This window comes from Labrus bergylta, chromosome 9 (genome assembly GCF_963930695.1).
Source record: "Labrus bergylta chromosome 9, fLabBer1.1, whole genome shotgun sequence".
Lineage (NCBI taxonomy): Eukaryota > Metazoa > Chordata > Actinopteri > Labriformes > Labridae > Labrus > Labrus bergylta.
The window spans coordinates 6,443,767-6,465,594 of record NC_089203.1 but is presented as its reverse complement, the minus strand read 5'-3'; the positions used below and the strand labels follow the sequence as shown (position 1 = coordinate 6,465,594).

Genomic DNA, 21,828 nt, shown 5'->3' with positions numbered 1-21,828 from the left:
GTAACAGCACATATTCGTGCATCACTGCTTGTCTGGAGAGATGCTTGTTGTAATCCAAACAGCGCCCTCTGCAGGTGAAAGAGAACTGCTAGTGTAATACAATGAAACTCTTATTTGACTGGTAAGTAAATCTAGTAATATCTGCGATAAAGCGAGCCGAGAGTGATCGTCACTGGATATGCTAATATCAGCTGGCGATTAATCGGTCGAGCTCTAGTTTTAACACAGACTCTGTAAATGGAGATGACAGTAGAACTACATTTGTATTTAATCACGTAAACAATGAAAAAGTAAAGTTTTTGATTTTTATTAGAAAAGACGACACATATCATGACCCTCAATTTTCACTCCAGTAATATAATCACACCCCTTAAAAAAAAGAACACCTTCCCCCCTGAATTTCAATTCAATCGGCGGCCTCCTGTCTGGATCAGAGTGAGGCCAGCACGCAGCAACAATCAGTACACACAAAGAGAGCAGTGTATGGCAGCCACAACACGTCCTTCTGGAGGGGAACGACACGGCCAACTCTTCTTCCTGCTGTCTGACACAAGGAAGGACTAAGGCTTCATCCTCTACTGTGCAACCTGAAACGTCCGCATTCATCTCCTTTATTTCTGGTTAACCTGGAGTCAGCTCTGTTGGAGATGGACACTACGAACGAGGAGAACTTAAAAGCTTTAACAGATCAAGACCATCCATTCTCATTTGTCAAATAAAATAAACTCAAGCTCCACCTCATCCTCAAAACATTCTCACCAACTTTTATTTAGTTTTTCTCTTCCCTCCTTTAATCAGTATGAGTTGACTCCTGACGTCCTCTGGGCTTAAACGAGTCGCTTGAAACGTCAGAGGACATCAGAAGAAAGAGGATTTATCCTTCTCTTCAAGTGCTGCAGATGCAAAAAAAATCGTATCTCACCGGCACTTCTGCATCAGTTTATGTCTTTAGAGTGCACTCAGGACTACAAGTTTTTAAATATACTTCAATTTTTCTGTACTTTATCTGGTAGTGATGAGTGCACTATTAGAAGATGGCTATAAGGGATGTTGACAACTCAACAATCAACTATTATGAAGTAAAGCGTGTGAACTTTCACTCCTGTGGTACCAACATGAACAAGCTGAACTGCTCCGGATGATGAAACGAAACAAACAAAAAGAGACCTACATGACGTCTTAGACAAAAAAAAATAATAATAACTTTCACTACGACAGAAAGTAAAGTATCAGATGTGTAAAAATAAACATACATGTTTTTATGAGACGATTAAATTACAAACAGACAGGATATCATAGGACATGGAGGAGCATACACTGACATTTATCTAGAGTATCTTACTGCTCAAAACACAGTAGAATAATTTATTACGGTGAGAATGACCAAGATTCAGTTTGTCACTCCGGACAGACACCCCCTGCCCTGCACCCCCCCCTCCCCCTCCCCCTCCCCCTCCCCCTCCCCCTCCCTCACAGCCCAGTCCGAACCCCAAGTCCAACAGTCCTCTGTTGTCATGAAAACCCAGTGACACAAAGTGCAAAGGTTTACTGCTGGCCCTCCTTCTTCTCTCCCTCTGATGAGCCCGAGCTGCTGCCGCTGCTGCCGCTGCCGCCGCTGCCGCCGCTGCTGCCTTCCCGCTCTGCTGCCATCTGCAGGAAGAAAGAAACATGTGGGAGGTGAGGGACATGCGTGACTTCAGTGTTCCTCATTTTAATAATGTCCCAAATGTTCTTCAAGCCAGTCCTCTCACAAGAATGTAGTAATACATTACTAACCACTTAAGAGGGAGTCAAAATTAAATAAACCATACATTTGTGTAGAAGACGTACTTTTAATACATTTTTTCTTCATCTAAAAAGTTGGCTGCGGAAGGATCATTACCGGTTTTGAGATCCCCGCACCCGAGGCCGCGTGGCCCCTCGGTGCTGGCGGCGGATATGTCAGAAAAACACATTTGTCTGTTTCGTTTCATCATCCGGAGCAGTTATCCTTGCGACTAACACGGACACTAGTACAAAAAGCTGAGACATGTCGACATGACCAGAAATGTTGCCTCCACCACCGCCTGCTGCGCACGACTGGATGCAATTGAAAATTTGCCCCGTTCACTGTGTGTGGCAAGTGAATGCTTCAATTATCTACACAGAGCAGGCTGGAGGCGTCCTTCCGAGCAGGATCAGTCCCTCCATCAGTCCGTACTGAGCTCAAGAGAAGAGCGTTTAGTTTGGTGGTCCTCTCTACATGGAGCTTTGAGGTTGAAGCCCTAGGTTCGATCTTAATGAAACGCGAGACCAGCTGACAGTGCCTGTGTTCCTGAATCGTTATCTGTGATCACAACTTCTGAACTTCATCTCCAAAGCAATTTGCACATTTAAATATTTGTTCCTCTTAACTTCTAGATTGTGAACTGTTTCTTTATTAGCTCATGTTTACTTATGACGTGCTGCTGCCCTCTTGGCCAGGTCACCCTTGTGAAAGATCTTGATCTCATGGGTTAATTCATGAAGACTTTCCTGAACTTCAGAAATCATCAGGCTGGAAGACCTTACACCTTTATACATGTTTGGAGACCCCCAAAGACGGGTGCGTTTTGTATTCCTGATTTTACGGTAAATAAACAAGAAGCACTGCTGCCAATCCACATAGTCTAATAAAACATTTCTTTAGTTAAGTGCATCACAAACTTTTCTGCACACCTTTGTAAACAAAAAAAAGTGCAGTCATCACATTTCTCTTCTGTGAACTTTCTTTGAAATAATAAGAAAGTCTTTGACTGCAATGAAGTGACAACAGTGCATTTCTGAAAAGTTAAAAGATTTTCAAATTGAGCGCTCGGAGAGGCCGCACACAAAAGGCGGCTCTGAAAAGACGCTGGATGCTGTGCTTCGTCTCCAAGGTGACTGCCTGGAGAAAAAGGCAGCGTCCTTTCTGCTGCAAATTCTCACTCCTCATTGAAACAACTGAAAAAAGCGCCCAGAAAAAAAATGTGCACGTAATTCAATCTTTTTTTGAACAGGTATATCATCCAGTATTACATAAAGAGCAGTATATCTGGAAATCAAAGGTTTTTATTGACCATCATTTTCCCTCTCATTTCTTGTTTCTCCCAGTTCAATATTTGTGTTGATGTTGTGAATTTGTTCAGTTACTCATATCGTTGATTTAAAGGTAAAAAACTCTCATAATGGACAGAATGTTTGTTAACCCGCCACCTCCGTGTCGATCTTTTTATGCGAGATAATTTTTAAGAGTGAGTGAGTTTGTGACAACAGTTTTAAAAATGAAAGTCCTGTCATGTCAAACAACTTCCCTACTTCAGTTATATCGGTGATGGATGTGGCAGAAACTACAAAAGCGTACATTAAGCTAACAAACCACTTATTTCCCGTGCTTACAGATCTACACCTAGCGACCCTCTTGAAAGGTCGTATTCGACTGTGTGTGAATGAAAAGATCCTCTACCTTCTTGTAGGCCATTTCGAAGAGTTTGAGCGACGCCTGCTGCAGCGTGGTGGCCGCCTGTTTGATGTTCTCTCCTGTTTCTGAGTCCTTGTTGGCCAGAAGATCCCGGACCTTTGTGACCTCCTCCTTCAGCTTGGTGCACTGAGAGACGACAGATCACAGAGACGAGAGGTCACCTCACACAGTCTGTACATTTATACAAACAAACAACTGCAACAAACAAGTACGAGTATGAAATGTCAATTCACTTGTAGACTAAGCTAGAGAAGCTTCGGCTGAAAACATGAAAGGAGAAATTACTGTGAAACCTATAGAGGAGTTTTGCATGATTTGCTCTGGAAGCCTTCGGGGGCAGTGTAGCGCCCTCTGCAGACGTATCCTGGGATTACTCCGAAATATGTTTACCTCATGATGCCGTGCCCAAGCGTGACGGTTCCCCCTCCGTGCATGAGCACTCAAACCGTGCCACAGCTTGGGCACAGTGCGGACTGCCTTGTGTGAGTGTGCCATAAGACTCAACTCTTTGAATTGACTTCACACTCTAAGTTGTACCTCATCAGCAGGAAGCTGTTCCTTGAACTCCTCCATCTTGGATTCTGTGTCATGGACGATGCCCTCGGCCATGTTGACGGCCTCCACGCGGTCCTGTGAACAACAACATGTGGAGTTGGAGGCAGACGACAGAACACGCACATTGCACACAGACAAAAAAAAACGACAGGAAATTATTGTTCATGAATCATCTCTGCTGGTTCTTTCTCGTTACCTTCCTTCTCCTGTCCTCCTCTGCGTACTTCTCAGCGTTCTTGATCATGTTCTCGATGTCGTCTTTACTGAGACCTCCTGACGACTGGATCACAACTGAGGAGAGAGAGAAACACAAGAGACGGTGTTACACTGTGAGAAAGAGCTAAAAGAGCGACTAGAAACTGTTGAGCAGGAAGACAGCTTCAAAATGTTTTTCTTTCCGGGACAACTCTCAAATCAGACTGCGTCTTATAAACCTGTGCGACTTGTATTTTAAGTTAAGTAACAAATAGACAAAAGGTTTCTGGGTAAGTAAACCCTTAAAACCTGCCTTTTCAGAATTTGTTAGAACGTAAAGGGTGACATAAAGAGACGGCTTTGTGTATGTTTATATTATATTTATGAAATACATTTATATTAAGTGGAAGAGATACAAAAACAAGTGAAAAATAAATATTTCAAAAAGTAGATTTTCATCCTTTAGAAGACCGATTTAGGATTTAAAAAGAACTCCTAAATGAAGTGATCATGCTCAGTACTCATAAGTGACACGTACTCTGCTGCTCCCGGCCCGTGCCCTTGTCCTTGGCGGAGACGTGCACGATGCCGTTGGCGTCGATGTCGAAGGTGACCTCGATCTGAGGGACGCCGCGTGGGGCGGGGGGGACTCCCACCAAAGTGAACTGACCCAGCACCTTGTTGTCTGCAGCCATCTCTCTCTCCCCCTGACACACCTTGATCTCCACCTGAGTCTGCCCGTCAGCCGCTGTGGAGAACACCTGGAGCAGAGCAGAGGACATTTTCACACGTTGTCGACGCCTCGTTAGCAGAGAAAGAAGGAAAACGTCTTCACGGAAATCTGCGCTCTGTCAGGACGAGTACCTGGCCCTTCTTGGTGGGGATCGTGGTGTTCCTGTTGATCAGTTTGGTGAAGACTCCGCCCAGCGTCTCGATACCCAGAGACAGTGGTGTCACATCCAACAGCAGCACGTCAGTGACATCACCAGCCAAAACGCCGCCCTGGATGGCTGCTCCTATGGCAACAGCCTCATCAGGGTTCACAGACTTACTGGGAGCGCGGCCGAACAGATCCTGGACCGTTTGCTGAACCTGCAGAGACGCACACAGAGGAGGTCATCTGTAGTTAAAATACCGTTTCTTCCACATCATCGTACCTGAAGTCCCACTTTTCCTCCTCCTACATCTCCCTGTAACCATGCTTCTATTGTCACCTCTTTTTTTTCCATCTTTCAATCAAGTACAATCGTGAAGACAAGCCTTACATCAGCGTTATCGTTACGCTTTATCTAGCAGCATGCGATCTGGACTTTGTCTTTTTAAGAACCACAGAGGCTCATGATGCGTTGTCCCCTTTTTTTTTTTTTTGTACCTTGGGCATGCGGGACATTCCTCCGACCAGCAGCACCTCTCCGATGTCGCCCTTTGACACCTCGGCGTCCTGCATGGCCTTCTGACAGGGAGCCACGGTGCGGCGGATCAGGTCGGCCACGATGCCTTCAAACTGAGAGCGGGTAAGCTTCATGTTGAGATGTTTGGGACCGGAGGCGTCCATGGTCAGGTAGGGAAGGTTGATGTCGGTCTGGAAGAGAGAGCAACCATGATGTGAGCACTTTGTGGTTTATCCTCGCTTCGTGAACGCTGACAGCAAACATTGCTCATCAAGAATTCAATTATTCTTTTGAAGAGCTCAGAGGTTTGTTTGGCCCTGTACTTGGCCTGCCCTGCAGTCAGTATTAGGACAGTCCACGCTCACTGAGCCGAGTCCTGCAGCAGCTCAGCAGCAGCAGACTCTAAGACAGAACCTGCTGCAGCGAGGTACGACACAGGATGTTCTCTACCAGCACTGTAACACCGAGCCAGACACACACACTGTCCGGACAGCTGACTGAGAGCTGGATTAAGAGTTTTACACTGAAGATAATCTTAGAAACACATTGTTGAAGAAAAGGCAATCTGATCTGACATGACGCGTGTTGGGATAAAGGAGTTGTGAGTACCTGCAGTGAAGAGGAGAGCTCACACTTTGCCTTCTCCGCAGCCTCTCGGACTCTCTGCAGAGCCATGTTGTCTTTGGTCAGATCCACACCAGACTAAACAGAGAGAGACAAACAACACTGGTGAAAACCTGGACGTGCAGACAGAACCACACAGGTGGGAGAATCACCTAAAGGCCAACGTCTGTCACCTCTCTCTTGAACTCCTTGACGATGTGTTGGAGGAGGTGCTGATCAAAGTCCTCTCCTCCCAGGAAGGTGTCTCCGTTGGTGGACTTCACCTCAAAAACTCCTTTCTGGATCTCCAGGACTGAGATGTCAAACGTACCGCCACCGAGATCATAGACAGCAATACTAGAGACAGACACAAGATAGGTCAATAACTCAGGAACATCATCAGAAATGTGGCAGTCTGCTGCTGCTGCTGCTGCTGCTCTACTCACATCTTGTCCTGGGTTTTGTCGAGGCCGTAAGCCAGAGCGGCGGCTGTCGGCTCGTTGATCACACGCAGGACGTTCAGACCGGAGATCTGACCGGCATCTTTGGTAGCCTGAGAGTGACAGGAAGAAATCAAACCTGTGAGAATGTTTTAAGGTGCCAACTTGGTCTCTTCATCTTTAGTGCTCTCAAGATTTGAGTCGATTATGATGTCAACAATTCCATTCAAGATCCAAACCTCCTAGGGGGGTCCGGGGGCATGCTCCCCCGGGAAGATTTTTTTTTAAAATATCAGCTTGAAAATGTGAATTTACATAAGATTTTAGCATTCAGAATAAAGAAGCAGTGCAAACAGCAAGAAAAACACAATTGTTTGTCTATATCTATGTTCTGTTGCTCCCAACCTTCAGTCCCTTTTTATAAATGGGATGAATTTGCAGAACAGGGCTTACCATGTTCCACTAAGGGGTGGTGTGAAGGGCAGTCACTATGCAAGCAGCTCTCAGAGCAGAGTCTGAGAGAGCATCATAATACAGTCATCAAGGATGACAATATTTTCTTTTCTATCATAAAATATGTAACATTATCAATATATGAACATGATGTTTTGCTCCTGCTTATTCTCATTAAGTTTATATTCCCTCTCTTATTACATGTGTTGACCAGCTGTCACTTTAATGTTGCCTGAGATAATAATGAACCAGAAAGCTGTATGAAGTTACCTTCAAGCTAGCACACATTCCTCTCAACACCTTTACCTATGGCTACCAAACAGTAAATATGGTCAGACAGCATGTTGAAGACTGTGAGTCTTTCCAGTGTTTTCATGGGAAAATAAGGTTATGTAAATGAGTCACGGTTTCATGCTTCTTGCGGCGATATTGCGCAATCGCAGCCGGCTAGAGGAGGGTCCAAGATTTTGTAACAACGCGGACGGGTTCGCGCCAACCGCGTTGCAATGATTGGCTACAGGGCCCGGAAGTACTTTATTCGGGCCGTGTTGAGCGATCGCGCTCTGACTGCAGTCAGTATGAAACGTCTCAACGTTCGCAGGGGCCGTGCTCGCCGGCCACGAGCAGCATGGATCAGGCTTTCATGACAGCTCGCGTCGCAGATTTACACAAGAGAGGGCTTTAAATAAGAGCAGATGTTACACTTGAGTGTTTTGATGGATGGTTTGATGGAATTTTAACTCATAGTTTAGAAGATTTCACAAAGCCTGGGTCACCTGCAGAATCACGTTTTACAAAACGACAGAGATAACCATTCAAATTGTTGTCCATCATGCTGCAGGTGAAAAACAAGCAACCACAGGAGCAGATCTTTGCCAAAGCTGACCCTGTTACTTACTGAAGCCTTAACTTTAGCTTAGTTAGCATTAGGAGCTAGCAGGTCTCCATTTAAATCCTCCCTAGCACTATAAACATTGACTGGTTCAATGGAGCTAAATGCTGCTGTGCTAATTTCACCGTTTTAAAATGTAATCTGAAATAGATATTGCTCCTTTAATTAGCTTTTAAATAAACTTTGCCAGTTTGTTCTGAACAGATCGTTCATATGGAAGTTTTAATTAATTCACTGTGTACTTAGTGCTTCACGTTGGGGGATTAAAATCCAACACTGCTGCGTCTGTTTCATAAACAAACATTTGAAGCATGTCAAGAAATCCATGTAAGTACAGAGTGTGAGAGGTGAAGGACTGAGTTTAATTTGATCCCTCAGAGCTGTTCTTTGTCCAATTTCTGATCCGATTGATAATCCCTATGACCTAAACATCAGCACTCATCAGACTGATTCTGCTGATCATGAAAACTCATCAGCCAATAGAAGTGGTAAGGTAGGTGAGCGTGTGTGTGTGTGTGTGTACCTGTCTCTGAGAGTCGTTGAAGTAGGCCGGGACAGTGACCACAGCGTTCTTCACATTGGTTCCCAGGTAGCTCTCTGCAGCAAAAACACAAAACCATTATCAAAACGTATTCTTAAAAAATGTACACGAGGCTCGAAATTAATCGAGAGCAGCTGCTGTCATACCTGCAGTCTCCTTCATCTTCATCAGGACGAAGGCTCCGGCCTGGCTCGGGGAGTACATTTTCCCATGAGCCTCCACCCAGGCATCACCGTTAGATGCACGAACAATCTTGAAGGGGACGTTCTTCCTGTTAATGAACACAAATTTTACCTCAAGATTTACACAAACTCACTAGAAGTAATTCTTTTTTTCTGCTGTTTTTACCGACATTGAAAGAATGTTTTGCAGAAAGGTTGCACTCACATGTCTTTCTGGACCTCTGGATCGTCAAAGCGACGTCCGATCAGCCTCTTGGTGGCGTACAGTGTGTTCTGAGGGTTGGTGACGGACTGGCGTTTAGCGGGCATGCCCACCAGACGCTCCCCCTCTGCTGTGAAGGCGACGACTGAAGGAGTCGTCCTGGCTCCCTCTGCGTTCTCCAACACCTGAGAGACAAACGGATAACACATTATTTGGATTGGATTGGAGTAAACACGGTTCATTTGTCCTGATGAACTCTTTATCTCTTTTGAACTGCTGCTCATTATCTTGAGTCCCAGTCTCACAGCTTTCAGGAAATATCTTCTTTCCAAACAGATCCTATTTCCATGAATTTTAACCGAAAACGACCAACAGGAGATAAAAAACATCCTTATCTTTTAACTCCTCCGTTTGACACAAAACACAATTTTCCAGAGCAAACACAGCAAGTGCTGCAATTCAGTCACACTGAAGTGTAGATAAAAGGAGAAGGCAAACAATCTGAACTGAAGGACACTAAAACAAAACAGAGGCAGCGTCAATGTTGGTGCCACAAATTGAACGCAGACACCTCATCAGCTTCAGTTGAAAATTATTCAAACTGAGTGAAGACTTGTGGTTATCTAAAACTGAAAACACCACCACACACGAGCTTCACAGAGGGATTTGGTTTGGGTGAGGGGTGGGACAGAGGGTGCAGCAGGAGAAGGAGTTATGGTTTAATCTGCGTCTTCAATGTTCCAGATTACTTCCTCTACTGCTTTCACATCCGACTCCCCTCCTCCCCCCAACAACACACCGACTCTTTACCACGGGGCCTGGCAGAAAAAAGTCTGATTCAATTTGGGTGAAAGAATTCAGACTGTGTCCTCCTTCTGGACAGTGTAAGGACATTTTTTTAGGAGTTTGGTGCGGCATGTGTGAAAAGGACTTTGATTCTTTCACATTCTGTCTCACTACAGTCACAAAGACGCTCAGAGTAAATGTACGCCCAGGTTTATGCACGACACTGTCGGTTGTCCCGGCAAACATCAGCTTTAAAAGTCGTCTGCCTTTGACCCCAGATACACAAACTGGTCATCAAAGAGCTTGAGGCAATAGAGGCCGTTTGTTGCGTTGCCTCATATTGCCTGTGTTGACTGCAGCTGGAGGCTATTTGTCCTGAGAATGTGAATTTTTGAAACATTGAAAACACAAAGCAATGCGTGCATACATTGCTTGCAACTCTCTCAGCCACCACAGTTTTGTGATATAGCCTCTTTTCTTTGAGTTAAGCTTATGCAAAAAGAAAAGACTTTGTTTGCATGTTTTCCTTTCCTTCAATTGTGTGAGCCTGCAGGGATTCCCTCAGCTGAACAGCCAATCAGAGGGATTTATCTCACTAACAGCTCCACTGCTGGTTCAACATGCTCATTTAACCTTAAAGGCCAATGGAGGACCGTCAGCTTGTTGTCTCAGGGTTCTTTTAGTGTTTACTTTCATTTGAGAGACTCAAAAAAAAAAAAACATTGGAGTAAAAGTGCTGTACAGACAAACTAAACGGTTTAAATGATACTCTTTTTCAGCTACATGAGGCATGTTGACAAGTGTCTGTATTGCTAAACAAATAGCAACAATATGTTGTTGCACATGCATAAAATAAATGGTTTTATTAGTTTACTGGTGACTGCAATCTGAACCAGTACCCAAAAAGATCCACAATCAAGCAAAACTTACACAGAGAGGTCACAAACCTACTAATAAAACTAACTAATTGTTGTTTGCTTACATTAAAGGCCAGAGGGGGAAACTTTCAAATATATTAAATGTTGTCTTAAGGTGTTTTCACACACAGATCGTTTGCTCTGGTATGGATCACGGACCCATTTCTTCCTTTGTTACATAATGACCTCAAGATTGGTCTGTGTTCACACAGACACAAAATGTGTGATGAGCGATGAAAATGCTCTCCGATTGGTCCGAATTTCTTGCAAGAAAGATCCCAGGACTAAACAAGGACTAGTCGATTCCTGCCGAGCTGTGGCTGCTCCAAAGTCTCTTTACATTTTCTACATGGACAAACAACTACAAGGATTGATGTCGGCTCTGCTCATCAGTTTTTACATTTATCACTGTAGGCAAACAAGACAGTTTGAAATGGGGCATGAAATAAAATGTTGATGTTCTGGAGTTGCTGAAGGTGTTTGTCAGGAGAGGGTGAGTGTTAATCCGAGTGAGAAGATTTCAATGTTCTTGTGTGTGGTCAAAAGTTGTGAGCTAAAAAAAAAGTCATTACAATCCTACCCATAAGGCACTGCATGACTGGCTACAGTAGCTGGTTTAATCCAAAAAGCACAATGCTGTCTGCAGTTGGGTCAGATAGAGGTTGGATCATGTCCACAATAAAAATGAACCTAGCAGGTAAGGTATTTACATTAGTCCCTCTTATTTAATGCAGGACTTTCTATAAGCACTGCTGTCAGCCACAGAGTAAACTAGTTACTTAATTACAGCTTGCTTCTTTTTCTCTTGTTGAGTGGCCACTACATGGTTTCTCCGCTACATCTGAAGGCCTAGGATTCTGCTCCACACTGAGGTCAATGTAAACAAAGTCCTCATATGTATAGTTCAATCCCATTTACACAGAAAGGATTAGAGAATCAGGCAAGAGAGATGTCGTTTCAATACAGGGTTAATGGATCAACCCTTCTGACAGCCTCACCTAGGAGACAGCTGACCGTGTTTCATTCAGTTCAATCAAACCACGAAATGTGTGAATGTCGGTTTAGACAGTAAGTCAGAGGTTAAATACAGCCTCCAAAGTTTGACACCAGACAGATGCGGGAGGGAGTTTATGGTTCGACGAGCATCTGCCAGAGAAAACTGTCCCTTTCACTGTGGATATTCATGGTTTTTAAAAACTGAAGAGCCACATTAATCAGAGTTATAAAAGCTGAACATTGACTGAAATATCTTTTAAGTGTCTTTTCATCCTCACCTTGGCCTGTTTGCCCTCCATGACTGCCACACAAGAGTTGGTGGTTCCCAGGTCGATGCCAATGACTGAACCCCTGACAGCTTCTGACCTGCAACACACAAACACACACTCATTGTTATTGTTGTAGTAGCAGCAGCAGCTGTGATCAGATCTATTATACAGAACAAATATGAAAAAGGACACTGCATGGATAGGTTTAAAAAACAAAAGTATCAAAGTAAATTAAGTATTTTGTCCAGCAGAGTAGCACAATATTAAAAACTATATGGCTCAGTGGTATAGTCACTCTCAACCGGAAGGTCAGGGGTGTGAGCCCCACTTCCTGCAGTCAGATGTCCAATGTGTCCTTGGGCGAGAAAGTTAACCTCACCTTGCTCCCGTTGCTGTGGTGGCAGCATGTGAATATGTATTTGGATTAGATAATACTGATTGACACTTCACAGCCTTACAAGCTGCCTGTGATGTTTCCTATCAATCTGAATGTCGTAATGAGGGGGCGAAGTGATCCCCCCCCCTTCTGAGGTAATAACAGAGACGTTACAGAGGTGAGAAGGTATCAGCTGAGCCAGCAGGGGAGCGCAGTGCTGCGCGTGTGTGTGTGTGTGTGTGTGTGTGTGTGTGTGTGTGTGTGTGTGTGTGTGTGTGTGTGTGTGTGTGTGTCTGACTGTGTCTATGTGGAGCTCCTGCTGTGCCGTGCTTTCACAACACGGAAACGCAATGTGAATTCACAGACTGGGACACCAATATTACGCCATCGCTGAATCAATATGAATGTACAAAGATGTGACGTCACTTTTGCCAAAAAGCAGTCTGCAAAGGGCATGTGTGTGAATGTGAAAGTGTGACCTGAGGGGTAAAAGCCCTTTGAGTTGTCAGAAGACTAGAAAAGCCCTACACATGCTCAAGTCTATGTACCAATTACCCATACCTATTGTTGACACCACTTTAAACATACTCTTTGGACCAATACTCACGCATAGTCCCTCCTGGACAGAGCTCTGAGCGCGTCTGGTTGGAAGCCGCTCCAGCATGCCTGTGTGTGGACACATCAGAAAAGAGCTTTTTAAAACATATATAACTTAATAAAATCAATGATGTTTTTTTTTTATTTGTTGTTATTTAAGAATCCCCTCAAATGCTCCATATTACAATCCAGTAATTAAGACCTCAATCAAGCAGAATAAGCAAAGAGAACAAGTTATACTATAACAAATCAAAACCTGCTGGGGACCTTTAAATCTAAAAAGTAGTGCTACAAGTCTGACATCTTATACATGACAGAATTGAATCGTAAATTAAGGTGAACAAGCATCAAACATGAGTCGTTGAGCTGATCAGCAGGGTAATGAATGAGTTCATAAACTGTGACATGTGAGGGGTGTTGCAGCATGTTGGGAGGAGGACCGGCTCACTGAAGGTCACTGAGTCTGTCATCCGGTTCAGTCTTCACACCGGTAAAACTCACATGCAATAACATGTTCATTTAAACACACAAAACACGCACAACGACGTCATTTAAACACAAAGAAGTGCGTTTTAACCAGATATTTGACAGCTTAAACGTCAGGTGTAGGCTGTTAGCATAGCACGCAGCATCTGGTATCATTTTAAATGATAAAGCAGCATTTTTAAAGGGACAATTAAAGATTTAACGACACCTACAATGTGTGCTAATTATGTCAGTAATCAAGACGATACGAATTTTAACAGTTAAATGCGAAATTATATCTTGATTGTCACGATTAAGAGTAAGATGGCCTTTCGCTAGAGCGGTTAGCATTTTAGCTAGCCGGTGTTACGTCGAGATGTGCTACCTTGGCTACTTGACATATCTCATAACTAATGGTGAGCATGAGCGTGTGTATAGAGTTAATAAAGTGTGTTTAAAGCTCACCTTCTTGATCAGAGAGGACACATTTCGTGTACAGCTGCTCGTCGGGAGAGTCCTTGAAACGTTTCTGGCGACGCTCAACATTTTTGACACCTCGGATAACACGGTAACAAAACTCAATAAAACGCACGCAGCGGTTTAATGTCAAATAACAGCTTCTCGTTCGCTAACAGCAAAGAACAATAAGCTTGAAGTGTGTCAAATCTCCGGGTGTCTTTACGCGTCCACACGGTGTGTCCTGGGTGAATCTACTGCTCTGTTCCTGCAGGATTGACTTTAGAGAAGAAACTGCGAAGCTCTTTCTGGAATTATCCAACACATGTTGCACCATGCACCGCGGGAGGACCCCAAATCGGGCTGCCCACAGACTGCCTGAATAAATGTAAACAGTTAAGTAAATATTTTAGACTCCATTTATTAATTATCGCGAACATACTATACGAGAGATTAGGGTCAATACGATATTTGGTAGTTTAGATACAAGAATGTATCAAACATCTGCATGTTGTTGCTTATTTGTGGTCAGGAAAAGACTGGGTCTGATAAACGCAGTGGGCATGTGAAGGTCATGATGTAACAACGGGTACGCGAGGGCGTCACGTGTGTTACATCAGGGATGCTGAATGAATTTAGACGATTTCTATCTGCTTTCATGAGACTAATTGATCTATTCTAGAAATTAAATTGCAATTATAAGTAAATACAGGATGCTCTCACAGATTTATAGTCACTTGTAGTTTAATGAAAGGTGCAAATATGAAGCTTTCATCAGAACTTATTTCATCCACATTCATGAAATGATTGCTAAACACAGAACTGAAGACAACAGAGTGTTGACCAGTCATTAAAGTGTATTTTACTTACTTTTCTCTTGTTGTTTTCTCAAATGCATTTAGTAGGCTAATGCTTCATTAAACTGTTTTACAGAAACATTTACAGGTTATTATATCTGCTAATTTCTTTCACAGAACAAAATATACCAATCCTTCATGGCAGATTTTTTTCTTGTTTACTTTGTGTTTACAATTTATCGATATTTGTAATTGACTTGCAGGCTGCATTGAGTAAGGAAGGGGGGCCGCATGTGCAGGGGTGAGTCCAGACTTTTTGTACTGACAGGACCCTTTTTCAGGGGTGACATGAAGTTGGTGTGCACACAAAGAAGATCATTTATTTACCCCTTCTGTCTGCACTAATCACATCTTTTTTTGAAGCAACACAAGGTAAAGGCAACATATACATCATCTAAGCTTATAGTTCTTCTAGAACTCAAACAAATGTGTTTGTCCAAAGTCACAATTAACAGTATTTTAAAAGTTTCAAACAATCATCTGAACACTGAGAACTATGAGCTGCCTAAATAGTGGAAGTCCCACCTCTGGCAAGGCAGATAGTCAATCACTGGGGTGGCCAATAAGATTTTAAGGGGGGCCCATGCAAACCCTGGCCACCCATCTGGACCTGCCCCTGCACGTTTTTGGCTAGTTGCCCACCCCTGAGAGACTTGACAGGTATTGGCTGCTATTTCTTAAGCCTTTAAAACACTTTCTGGTAATCCTCACTTCTCTATAAAACTGTGCTTTAAGTAATAAACAGACTCATTCAAGTGATTGGGTAATGCTCAAAGTTTATCGAGTAAACAGTAAAATTGAGAAATGGTCCTTTACCGTTTGTGCTGCACACACCTGAGACACCTGCAACACACACAGCACAGTTTGTAACCATGGATCGATTTCAAACTACTCTGCTCATGAATGTGACTATTTCAAATGAACTGATGTAATTTCCCTTCTCTGCTATTTATTTCTTTGTTTCCTATAATTTAATTGTTTGTCTGTTTCCTTTCTTTTTTTTGTCTTCTAGTTAATTCATTTAATTGTGCTCTCAACATCATTGCGGTGGAGATGGTGGACACTTTCAAATACTTGGGGGGGTGTAGATTGAAGGAGTTGACATGAGCCAGCCACACCTCTGTGGTTGAAAAAAAAAAGCCCAGCAGAAACTGTTTGGCCTCAGGCGCCTGAAGAAGTTTGGTCTGAGGCCCCAAATCCTCAGGGCACTGGGTGAGAGCTGCCAGCCTGCAGGAGCTTTACGAGCAGCGATGCCTCAGGACGTCCCTGAGGGTCATGAAGGACTCCACACACCCTCACAAATGTCATTCTCCACTGCTGCCCTCAGGTTAGAGTTGCAGGACTCCAGAAGCTCACACCAGCAGACTGAGGAACAGCTTCGTTGAACAGACCATAAGACTCTTAAATAATAATGAAAGCATTATTGAATAATGAATGCATTTTATTATATAATAAAATATAACCCCTGTGCAAAACTGGCCAATCAGGAATGTATATTCCATTATATTCCATTATTCACCATGCACCTTAATAACTTATCATTCAGTATTTGCCTACTTGCACATAGCTCTGTATATATATATTTATTTCTTGTTTACTGCATATAGTTCTGTTTACATCTGTTTACATCTGTTAGTCCGCTCACTGTCCACTTATATCTACTCTTTTATATTTAGTATTTAAAGTTAAGTCTAAGCTTTAAGTTGTATTTAAATTGACACTCTATATTTAGGTTAAAATGTTTCGTTTACTTGCACTGTTGTTAATTTACTGCTCTGTGTGCCTTTGAATTGCCCCCCGGGGACAAATAAAGTTTTTTGAATTGAAATGAATTGAATTGAATTGAATATTTATGCTCCACCTTACTGAGCCTTTAAAGTAAATGTTTTTCCTTTTTTTTGTTCCCTCTGAGATTAAATAAAGGTTGAATGAATGATTAAATAACCTAATAAAATAGACAAAGTATTAGAATTATTTTCAGAGGCAGTCATTGGTAATAGTTCAGAAGCCCAATCTGTTAATCCATGAAAATAAATAACTATATTCTTCATTGATTCATCTGTAGCAGTTTTTTTTCTCAAATACTAACTCCACAGAAATTGTGATGTGCCGATCATAATTGATCACGTTGAATTTAAAAGAAGAAAAAAAGGAAAAAAGCAATTCAACACTGTTAGGAAAACTGTTCAGTTTGTTGAAATAATGACTCAAACATTTGTCTGACATTAAGAATAACTGCAGATTCATTTTCTGTCTATCACTTAATAAATTAAATGAGCAGTGAATAAGCCTAACAGCCTTTATAATCATCTTTAGGACATCAGCATCAACACAGCCGCCTGTAACAATAAAAAGACTAACTTCAATGATGTAATATGACTTTTGTCCACTGTTTGGCAGCAGTGAGTGGTTAAAGCAGTCGATGTGTAACGTCTGCTTCAGGCATTACACAGCTAAATTAACCTCTCTCTAATGACTTTACGTCTCTGGGATGGGTATGAGACAATAAATGTTCTTCTTGAAATTGATAGATTTGAATCTCTGTATGATTTATTAGTCGACTGGGTAACACTTTATATCAAGGTGCTTGTATCATTCATAATAGATAATAAATCACTTATAAGACCTTATTAGATTCTTACTAAAACTCTGAAATAAGTCTCAATATACTTTACATTTATAAATGTATACTTCACCCTGCTCCTTCTCTCTCTCTCTCTCTCTCTCTCTCTCTGTCCCTCTTCACCCTGCTCCTCCTCTCTCTCTCTCTCTCTCTGTCCCTCCTCACCCTGCTCCTTCTCTCTCTCTCTCTCTCTCTCTCTCTCTCTGTCCCTCTTCACCCTGCTCCTCCTCTCTCTCTCTCTCTCTCTGTCCCTCCTCACCCTGCTCCTTCTCTCTCTCTCTCTCTCTCTCTCTCTGTCCCTCTTCACCCTGCTCCTCCTCTCTCTCTCTCTCTCTGTCCCTCCTCACCCTGCTCCTTCTCTCTCTCTCTCTCTCTCTCTCTCTCTGTCCCTCTTCACCCTGCTCCTCCTCTCTCTCTCTCTCTCTCTGTCCCTCCTCGTCCTCTCTCTCTCTCTGTCCCTCTTCACCCTGCTCCTCCTCTCTCTCTCTGACCCTCCTCGTCCTCTCTCTCTCTCTGTCCCTCCTCGTCGTCTCTCTCTCTCTGTCCCTCTTCACCCTGCTCCTCCTCTCTCTCTCGCTCTGTCCCTCCTCACCCTGCTCCTCCTCTCTCTCTCTCTCTCTTCACCCTGCTCCTCCTCTCTCTCTCTCTTCACCCTGCTCCTCCTCTCTCTCTCTCGTCACCCTGCTCCTCCTCTCTCTCTCTCTCTGTCCCTCCTCACCCTGCTCCTCCTCTCTCTCTCTCTCTGTCCCTCCTCACCCTGCTCCTCCTCTCTCTCTCTCTTCACCCTGCTCCTCCTCTCTCTCTCTCCTCACCCTGCTCCTCCTCTCTCTCTCTCTTCACCCTGCTCCTCCTCTCTCTCTCTCTGTCCCTCTTCACCCTGCTCCTCCTCTCTCTCTCTCTGTCCTTCCTCACCCTGCTCCTCCCCTCTCTCTCTCTCTCTCTCTGTCCCTCCTCACCCTGCTCCTCCTCTCTCTGTAAAAAAAAAAACAGATGTTAATGCAGATTCAAATGCAGCAGCGATTTGTGATAGATAATAAAAAAGTCTTTAAAGTTGGAACAAATTTTCTAGAAAAATCACACAAAACAAGTCAAAAGGCTGAGTAACCCCGCCTCTTCCTTAAACTGTAAAACACCTCAGTAATAGAGCTTTCACACCTGCAGAAAACTCCTGAAAGACTCCTGATATTTCCAGGAGCGGCTGCATGTGTGAACGCAAACAGACACATTTTTTGTTCGGACTTCACCCAGAGTTTCTCCTGCCAGACCTCTAGTATTTTACCCGCTGAAAGTCAGAGTGAGCTGATGTGAGAACGCAACAGGATATAATCAGGAGAATTCACCTGGAGCGAGTGTGAGGGGGTGATGACGTTTCTATACTGTTACTGCTGCACAGTGCGCCGCTAAGATTTCCGTACACGTAAATATACTGCAGCATGACGTCGTCTGCTCTCCAGTATGTTCTTCTCCACTCTTTAGTTCAGTCTGTGATTCTGTTGAAATACACGCAGCATTGATATAAAGACTCATATTCTCATTACTCTGTTACTTCTTCCGCTACAGCATCAAGTTTGGATTCATACTCCGCTGAAAGTAGTTCCCAACAACAAACAATTTCCTCCAGTTTGAGTAACAGTGTTTAAAATACTTCAGCCCAGACGTGTTACTAAAACATCTGATTTTTAAATTTAACTATTAGTGAAGTTTTTAAGGGTCAGTTTAAACCAATGAGCTGAGAGACGGACAGTAAATGAGGTTTTTAGAAACACGTTTTGTTTTCTGAAGGAAGACCGGTGGTTCACTTTATCTTCTTCACTTGAACACGGCGTCATTCCTAACATCTGCGTGCATAAAGGTTAAATGGTCATCGCATATCGAGCTTTAATTCTCCCTCAGCAGAGTTTTTATTTTTGCTGACATGACAGAAAAATCCCACCGCCTCAGACCGGAGACTAAACACTGCTCGTGATTTAAAACCTGTTTCTCTCTTTTCTCAGGTGATGTGTCACCCATCAGTATGTCCCCCATCAGCCAATCACAGTTCATCCCTTTGGGAGAAGTACTGTTATTGGCTATCTCTGCTATGAACTCCGCCCACAAGCCTGTGACTCAGGAGGCTCTGACCGAACATCTGCAGACATGTTTCCCAGGTAACAACACTTTTTCATTTACATGTTCTTCAACTGCTGCTACTCTGCAGGTAAAAGGTACCGGCCTTCATAACGAGACGTACACATGATGACTGCTCAGAAGGAAAGACACGGCGTAAAACATGACAACATGGCGGACGTCATATGTTAAAAATGTTTTTGTTTATATTTATTTATTTAGTTGTTTTCTGAAAACACCGTCTTTATCATTATTATTCTTTCCCGCCTGGCTTGAAGCTGCAGGTCTTAGTTGTGCTACAGAAATGAAGACATTATCAGCAGCCGGAGTAAAGTGTGTGAAATGTGTCCAATGAGTGCACCTTGTAGTCCACACTACAGATAACTCCCTACGTAGGGAGGAGGGAAGGAGATAAGAGTGAATTTGGGGGTTAACCTCGGAGCGTTGAGATTGCACAGGTCATGTGTTTTAAACCTCAGCACATTTCTCGCTTGCATCCACACCTGCAGCTCACATTTTATAGTGTGACAGGAGTGAATACTAGTTCCACCTGTTGCAGTGAGGCCACACCCGTTTTTACCCCTCTGGATTGAACTGTAAAGACGCATGGAGGGGATCACAGGGCTTCAGGTGTTTTTCAGTAAATCATTGAGCATTAACGTTCTACACATGAGAAGCAACACACACACACACGCGATTATGGTCTGGGTTTCCCTCTTTAGAGAAATTGCGTCAATGTACTTAAAATATTTTGATGTGATTTTAAATTATCTGAAGTAGGGAAGTGCTTTAGTATCATTAAAGATTACCTGTTGTCACCCTCGCTAGATGGTACCAGAACATTAGTAATCTTTAACACATTACTAATATTTATTAAGGCTGTTGAAATTAATAATTTAATGGATGCATCACGATGCAGACTAGACGATTAATGCATCGATGCAGGGACAGGACGTAATCGATTATGACGAGGGTTAGAAAAAAGCATCTGCCAACCGCTAAATGTGGTTGTTTTGAGCAGCGTTGAGTGAGTTTGTTTTACCTAAACACACACGGTGGTGTGTAATGAAAGTAACGTAGGCTAACAGAGGGATTTGTGACAGAAAACAACATAAATTGAGTCCCACTCCTGTGCTTGCTGACTTTATGAGCAGAGTCAGCTGGTCCTGCACGCTCAGACCACAGTGCTCCGCTGCAGGCTGAAACGGCTTGTCTGACTGAGAGGAAGAGAGGCCCTTTCCGAATTGTCACAGTTCAGTATGCAGTACGTACTATTCAGTATGGAGTTTCAGTATACTGAACTTTCGTGGTCATTCAGTATGCATTTATTAGGTCTGCGTAGTATACTGAACATTTCAGTATGGATACTAACTTCCAGGTTTCATGCAGTATGGATCGGATGCGTGCTTTCAGGAAATTAATTGTGTTTTACCACCCACAATGCTGTGCGAAATTAAACGTAAATCGTCACGTCATGTCCGCCTCCAAATCAAAACAAACCAGCGTGGATTAATTTAATCAATTTTTAATCTTAATTTAAAATCCAGACTGAAATCACTACTTTAAATTAACAACAGAAAATATAACAAATATCTGCATGATTACTAAAGCTTTCCCCCTCTATTTAAATAATGATTTATCTATTTAAATGCGTCTTTATTGGTTTATTTTATATTCTGTATATTACTGTCTTTCATTTGTACTTTTCTTTATGTACTGTATGTGATTTAGTTATTTAATCTGTCTTTTACTTGATTTACATTGTAATATTGTTTTTTGTTTACCTGACTGTATATGCGCATTACTCTTCTTGAATAAAGCTTAACAAAAAACGGAAAAAAACGGGTGAATGCGGCCAGTTCGGGAAACGTAAATGACGTCACTTCCATACTGAATGAATCAGATGAAGTAGGCACAAATATCTGCCTACTGTGTGTGCATACTGAATAGTAGGTACTAACAGTATGCAGCACGGATAGTACGTACTGCCTACTGCCTACTGCATACTGAAAGATTGAGTATGTACTGTGCAATTCGGATACGGCCATGGTCTAGAGAGAAAGACACGAGACGTGAGAGAGGAGAGCGCAACTGAAGTTGAGAAATGAACGACTCTTTTCAGAAAGTGATTCAGTTCAGTTCATTCACCCAGATGATTCGTTCGTTTTGAACGAATCGTTCACAAACTACACATCACTAAACCCTGAACAAAGCTCACAGCTAAAGGCAACAACGTCCTGAGAAGGGAACACACAGTGACTTAAAAACATCTTTCTCTCATATAATAAACTAAACACAAAAACACTTATAGCCTACTTTTTACCTATACTGTAGACTACCTAATGTATTCATTTTAACTTACAATGCAAAGATATTGATAATGACATTGTTGTTTAAATCACTTTTTCAATTATACAAAAGGAGTTCATATTTATAAGACTGTTTGTC

The 21,828-nt window shown here is 42.8% G+C and overlaps 1 protein-coding gene across 1 annotated transcript; it reads right to left on the bottom strand.

Moving 5' to 3' along the window:
- Positions 1-291: 291 nt before the first annotated feature.
- Positions 292-14,119, bottom strand: hspa9 (heat shock protein 9). The gene is made up of 16 exons (XM_020649508.3): positions 13,804-14,119; positions 12,884-12,942; positions 11,910-11,997; positions 8,936-9,117; positions 8,695-8,819; positions 8,531-8,604; positions 6,669-6,775; positions 6,417-6,579; positions 6,229-6,321; positions 5,601-5,810; positions 5,093-5,320; positions 4,767-4,989; positions 4,230-4,324; positions 4,016-4,108; positions 3,464-3,604; positions 292-1,650 (listed from the first exon to the last, which is right to left on the bottom strand). The coding sequence occupies exons 1-16, from the start codon at positions 13,882-13,884 to the stop codon at positions 1,546-1,548; spliced, it is 2,067 nt and encodes a 688-aa protein (XP_020505164.1). The 5' UTR covers positions 13,885-14,119; the 3' UTR covers positions 292-1,545.
- Between the last annotated feature and the right edge of the window lie 7,709 nt (positions 14,120-21,828).

Coding starts and splice junctions, on each gene's coding strand:
- hspa9 (XM_020649508.3), bottom strand. CDS start 13,884: ATGTTGAGCGTCGCCAGAAACGTTTCAAGGACTCTCCCGACGAGCAGC. Junction 12,943..13,803: donor TGTCCTCTCTGATCAAGAAG/GTGAGCTTTAAA, acceptor GTCCACACACAG/GCATGCTGGAGCGGCTTCCA. Junction 4,990..5,092: donor TCCCCACCAAGAAGGGCCAG/GTACTCGTCCTG, acceptor GCTCTGCTCCAG/GTGTTCTCCACAGCGGCTGA.